Genomic DNA, 5,725 nt, shown 5'->3' with positions numbered 1-5,725 from the left:
AGCTGCCATATCTAACGCCCCTGCTGCTTCTGTGTGTGGGTGGACAGAAGTGGAGGTGGGGGGCCCAGTGCCCCTGCCCACCCCGTGCCTGTATCTAATATATAAATATAGAGATGTGTCTATGATGGCCCTGACTCTGTCTGTGTTTGCCAATGCCATGTCCCTACCCATCGCGCCAGCCCAGCCACTTTCCAGCTGTGGGTTTCCTGGCCCCCATGACCTTTGACTCCCCGGGGTTGAGTATGTGAGTATAAGCAGCTCCAGACTCCTGGAAGAGTGGGGTCAGTTTCCCCTTTAGTCACCATCCTCCCCCCTCTCTAATAACTTCCTGTCTGACTGGCTGGGGTGGTGAGGGGGTGACTCAGGGGTACCCTACACACCCCCGGATTCTCTGGAAATGGCAGGGGGCCACATGCACCCGTGGGAAGGGGGAGGGTGGAGGACTTGACCCTATGCGGCCCAGGAGAGAGGGGCGCTGGGGTCAGCCCAGGAGAGAGGAGTGCTGGGGGTGTGAGGGCCGGAGCTGCCTGGCCTCTCCCCTGCCTCCACTCCATCCCCAGCTGAGCCCTGCAGCCTGGCCCAGGGCCAGCAGCAGGCTGGCTCAGCAGGTCTCAGGGGTGTGGTGGCAGCCAGGCCAGCGGTGGAACCAGCCTACTGCGACCGACCAGACAGCACAATTCATTAGGGCCAGTGGAGCTCGCAGCACTCAGAGCTGGACAGGTGGCGCAGCCATGAGCCCTATGCTGTACTATGCCCTACCCGCTCTGGGGGGCTATGTCATGCTGTCCATCTTATTCCTGCGCCGGCCTCGCCTGCTGCACACACCCTGGGCTCCAGCCTTCCGTCCCCGCCTGGGGGCCCACCGGGGAGGTGAGCTGGATGGGGTCCGGGGTGTGGGGGGAGGCAGCTACTGAGGGTGGAGTGAGGACAGCAAGGTGCCAAGGTGGACAGCACAGAGGGGTAGTTCCAAGGGATCAGATGTTAGAAAGAGGGAGAGACCAAGGTAGGAGAGCAGCGTGATAGCACAGGATGTGGAATCAGGGCAACGAGGCCATTCAACATGGGCAGACTGGGGTGATGAGGCGTGGGACAGGGGGAGGGCAGGAGAAAGGAGGAGGCCAGGCTCCAGGGACCCACCATGGCTGCCCGTCACAGGATCCGGGGAGAGGCTGGAGAACACCATGGAGGCCATGGAAAAGTGAGTACACCTGCTTCCCTGAGCTCCTGGGTAAGATCGTGCCCCTTGTGCATTGCACAATGCCAAGGGGTGCCATTACTTCCTAGTCGGGGTGACTGGAGCCCCCTAGAGGTATGCAGCACCCAGGCACAGCCCATTAGACCTTAAACTCTGCCCGACCCTCCCCTTAACTCCCCCCCACCAGCCTTCTGGCCCATCCCTTGCCCTGCCCCCACCCTAACCTGCCCGCCCTCAGCTCCATGGCCCAGAGAGCCGACCTCCTGGAGCTGGACTGCCAACTGACACGGGACGGTGTGGTGGTGGTGTCACATGATAAGAACCTGTTCCGCCAATCAGGTGTGAACAAGGACGTGGGCAGCCTGGACTTTGAGGTGAGCTCTGCCCAGCTCCCCACATACCCAGAGATCCTCCCTCCAATGGGCCTCCTGGAGACATGCTCCCTGCTCTCCCTAGGAGCTGCCCCTCTACAAGGAAGAGCTGGAGGTTTACTTCTCACCCGGTAAGAGCATGGCCAGCCTGAGGCGGGGTCATGGCCTCAGGCTCTGGGACTCACCCCTCTTTCCCTGGGTTATTACCCACACCCACCAGTGCTCCGGTTTCTCTCCCCACACCCCCCCGCCCCCAGGCCACTTTGCACACGGGTCTGACCGGAACATGGTACGTCTAGAGGACTTGTTCCAGAGGTTCCCTCTGATGCCCATGAGTGTGGAGGTCAAAGGGGAGAACGACAAGCTCATTCAAGAGGTAGGGCTGCAGGCAGGCTGGGGGTCCAGGGCTGGAGAAGCCTGGCTCCCCTTCATCTCCTCCTCCTTCTTCCAGATAGCCAGCCTGGTGAGGCACTTTGACCGCAGTGAGATCACCATCTGGGCCTCAGAGAAGAGCTCGGTCATGAAGAAGTGCAAGGCCGCAGTGAGTCCCTGTCCCTCCCTGTTCCAGGGGCCCATCCTCCCAGTAGCTGGGGCCCAGCCCAGCCTGATGGGCCTGGGGGTGGGGGTGGGGGAGCGTCTGGGAGGATTTGGAGAGATGAGGTGGCAGGGGAACGTTATGTGAGTAAAGATGTGCTGGTGGGAATGGGGCTGCATTTAGGCCTTGAATTCTGGGCCAAGATATGGCTCTGATCCTGCAAGGACAGGGCTTCCCTAGTGTCCAGAATAGTTTCCCCTGCAGCCCAGGCCTCCTCTCTGCTTCCCCAGTAGCACATTGACCCTCCTCCCCTCTTCTCCCCTTCCAGAACCCGGAAATGCCACGCTCCTTCACAATAAGCCGAGCTATCTGGTTGATACTGTTCTATTACCTGGGCCTGCTGCCCTTCATCCCAATCACAGAGAGGTTTTTCTTGTGCTTTCTGCCCACCATCATCAACAGGTACCCACAGGGTCCCCATCTCCCTTATTCCTCCTCCCCCAGACCCCCAGCAGCTCCTGTCCTCAGAAGCCCCATTGCATAGGGTCCCCAGCTCCCTGCAGGATAAGCCCCAGGGTGCTTTGAAGACAGTGGTTCTCACCCAGCATTCATGAATACTAAGGGGACCACAAACCCCCTGAAATTCTGTGCACATGTATGTTCCTACGGTGAAGTTGTAGGACAAAGTGTGGATTTTTTCATCCATTCATCCAACAAATATTCACTGAATGCCTACTGTGTTCCAGGTGCAGCTACACTGATAAGTGAGGTCAGTGTGGGTGGGGGAAGGCCCCACACAGGGAGCTTACCACCTGGCTAGGGAGACAAATGTTAATTAATCATAGCATCACTCTCTGATTCTCAAAAGGAAAAGCAAGTGTTTCCCTGCTGGGAGACAAGGATTAACAATGTAACAGCTGGGTCAAGTATCAGGAAGTTGGATACTCCACTGGCTCTCAGGCCTGGCCCCTCCCTTTGCTTTCTGGGAGAACTCTGTGGCAGCCCCCCAGTGCTTTCTGCTCCCCTCTGTTGTCCCAAGGGAAGTCCCCAGCCAGCACCCACAGTCCCTGCTACAGAGACATCATTATACTACAGGTCTCTCTGTAAAGAACTTTTTATCCAGGATTTACAGTGTTTTCACATCCTTTCGTTTAGTTGAGCTTTACCTTGCAGCTCCCCCAGGAGGTATAGGAATCGTGACCCCACAGTATCTATGGAGAATCTGAGGCTCAGAGAGGTTCTGTAATTTGCTTAAGGTCACACAGCTGGAAATACAGAGCCCAGTTTGCCTTGGGTCTGATCCCAAAGCCTGCCCAGGGACACTATGAAGGGCTTTTCTAGAGTCACCCCTGCAGTGGGACAATTAGGTGCAAGTAGTGGACCCAAGAAACGCTGTCTGGTGTCAGGAAGTTTGTCAGGCCCAACCAGGAGGACCCCCCCAGATTGCACGTTCAGGTTGGGAATCAAGCTGGGTTCCGGTCCTGGTCCCACCATGGACCTGCTGTGTGACCTCGGGCGAGTCACATGAGGTCTCCAAGATTCAGTTTCCTCTTCTGTTAAAATGGTGAGGAGAGGACACACCCTCAAAGCATGGAGTCAGGGACATAGGAGTAGGATCTCACTGAACAGTGGGTGAAGTTTTTCATCTGGGCTGCGGGAAGGTTCTTCCTAGAGGGGGCGGGTTTCACTGGTCAGGGTCACTGCCACCCCTGCAACAGAGGGAGACCCACGGGCTGACCACGACACCACCTCTCTGCAGGACCTACTTCCCGTTCTCCTGCTCTGGGCTGAACCAGCTGGCGGCCATGGTTTCTAAATGGTGAGGTGGGCGAGCAGGCTGGGTGGCTGCGTGGAGTGTCCCCATGGAGACCTGCCTCTGCCCTTCTCCTTAGTTCCTCTCATCACAAGCTTGGCTGTTCCCCTCCCCGCCAGGCTCATCATGAGGAAAAGTCTGATCCAACACCTGGAGCAGCGAGGGGTGCAGGTGAGGCCTGACCCCCATGCTCTCAGCCAGTGGGCGGTTCCCAGCGTGGGCCTAGCACAGCGCTGCAATCACTATCTGGGTCGCTTGGGCAGGTCACCTTCTGAGGTTCAGTTTCCTCATCTGTAAAATGGGGATAATGGTTCATTTAACTCTTCTGGAGATGTAACTGGTCCTTACTTAGTTAGGGCTTGATAGATGACAGCCGTTATGATGATGCACTGAACTGTTCTAATCCCTGATGAGGGGGCTGGGCAAAGGGCAGAGAAGGGAAGACCCAGCCCAGCCCACCTCCTTCCAGCCCTTGAGCACCAGCATGGACCAGGACATTTAATTAGCACCGTTGTTGGGAATACCTATATTCCAGGCACTGGTTCTGGGGATGGAGCAGGGAGCTTACCAGCAAGGGCAGGGGAAGGAAATGAGCAGGCCATTGCAAGGGCAACAGGGCCATGGTCTGCAGGCTTAGAGAAGGCTGGGAAGGAGTGAGGAGCTGGCTCAAGGGGAGGGGAAAGGGAGAACATCTCGGGCAGGAGGCTGGCATGTGGGAGGGCCAGGAGGAGCCAGAGGCCTGGCAGCCTGAGGAACTGAGAGCAGTTCTACCAGGCTGCAGCCTGGAGGAAGTGGCGCAAGGGAGCTGGAGCCAGCAGCAGAGGCGGAGGCAGTCAGTCAGCCTGGGAACCCCAGTAAGGAGCCTGGACTTCCGCCCAAAGGGAAGGGGCGCTTTTGAGGGCTGAAGCAGGGGACAGACCTGATCCAAGGTTTGTCGAATAAGGGTCACTATATGGGGGGCCACTGTGGAAGCAGAGTCGTGAGAAGGCTGAGGCTGCCACTGATGGCACTGGGACTCAGGTGGCAGTCCTGGGGACGGATGGGAGTTAACTCCCAGACAGATGGCTGCTGATTGGATGTAGGCCTGAGGGAGGCAGGGGGAGGACTGGGCTCTTTCAGATGAGCCCTCCCACTCCGCGGGCTGCTTCTTCACCACTCTAGGAGTCTGGCCGGTAACTCTCAGCCATCACATTAAGAAATCTAGAGGGCCAGTGATTTGCCCAGGGTACAAAACCATCTCCATCTGCTTCAGTGCCCAGAGGAAAGGACTCTGGAGGTGGCAGCAGGTGTGGGCAAGCTGCGAGGCATGGGCAGGCTGGTAAAACAGCCTGCTCGCCAAGGGAACAAGGGCCCTGATTGGAGCATTGGGTCATTTCCCTGGTGTATAGACTTCCTTCCACCCTGGCCAGTATCACGTCCCCAACATGAAGTCACTGAACACGGAGTTGGGAAGAGATGTGTGGTAGCATCATAGAGTATTTCCATCAGACACATTGGACAGACCTAAGTAACCTCCAGGGCAGAGGTAATAGTAAAATGTAGTAACATTGTTAGGAAGTGACGAGTTTTTCATATTTATGACCTTTGTGTTTAATATAATGTATTGAATTACAAGTTTATGTCATTTACTGTTTAATAATGGCTGTCCTTACAACCAAGTTTGCAAAATTGGATTTACTGAAAATGGAAGACAGCTCCCTAGAACACCACTGCGGGGGAGGTCTCCACAGAGGAGGAGAGCCCCACCCTGTAAAAATGCAAGGCAGGGGTTCCAGGTAAAGTTGTGTGGAAACTACAAGCCCCCCCCCCCC

General features: G+C 56.7%; 1 protein-coding gene across 3 annotated transcripts; it reads left to right on the top strand.

Moving 5' to 3' along the window:
- The first annotated feature begins 6 nt into the window (after positions 1-6).
- On the top strand, positions 7-5,718 carry GDPD3 (glycerophosphodiester phosphodiesterase domain containing 3). Of its 3 annotated transcripts, XM_019648404.1 has the most exons (10): positions 7-870; positions 1,156-1,198; positions 1,434-1,569; positions 1,652-1,697; positions 1,824-1,942; positions 2,018-2,107; positions 2,430-2,563; positions 3,861-3,920; positions 4,034-4,085; positions 5,303-5,718. In XM_019648404.1, exons 1-10 carry the CDS (start codon positions 453-455, stop codon positions 5,378-5,380), a joined length of 1,176 nt encoding a protein of 391 aa, XP_019503949.1. In that variant the 5' UTR covers positions 7-452; the 3' UTR covers positions 5,381-5,718. The 3 variants fall into 3 exon arrangements, with proteins under 3 accessions (XP_019503949.1, XP_019503950.1, XP_019503948.1); XM_019648405.1 differs by lacking the exon at positions 3,861-3,920 and having other exon boundaries at positions 3,994-4,085; XM_019648403.1 differs by having other exon boundaries at positions 4,034-5,718.
- Positions 5,719-5,725: the final 7 nt, after the last annotated feature.

Source organism: Hipposideros armiger, unplaced genomic scaffold (genome assembly GCF_001890085.2).
Source record: "Hipposideros armiger isolate ML-2016 unplaced genomic scaffold, ASM189008v1 scaffold_126, whole genome shotgun sequence".
In the NCBI taxonomy this organism is placed as follows: domain Eukaryota; kingdom Metazoa; phylum Chordata; class Mammalia; order Chiroptera; family Hipposideridae; genus Hipposideros; species Hipposideros armiger.
This window is presented reverse-complemented; position numbering and strand designations above follow the sequence as displayed.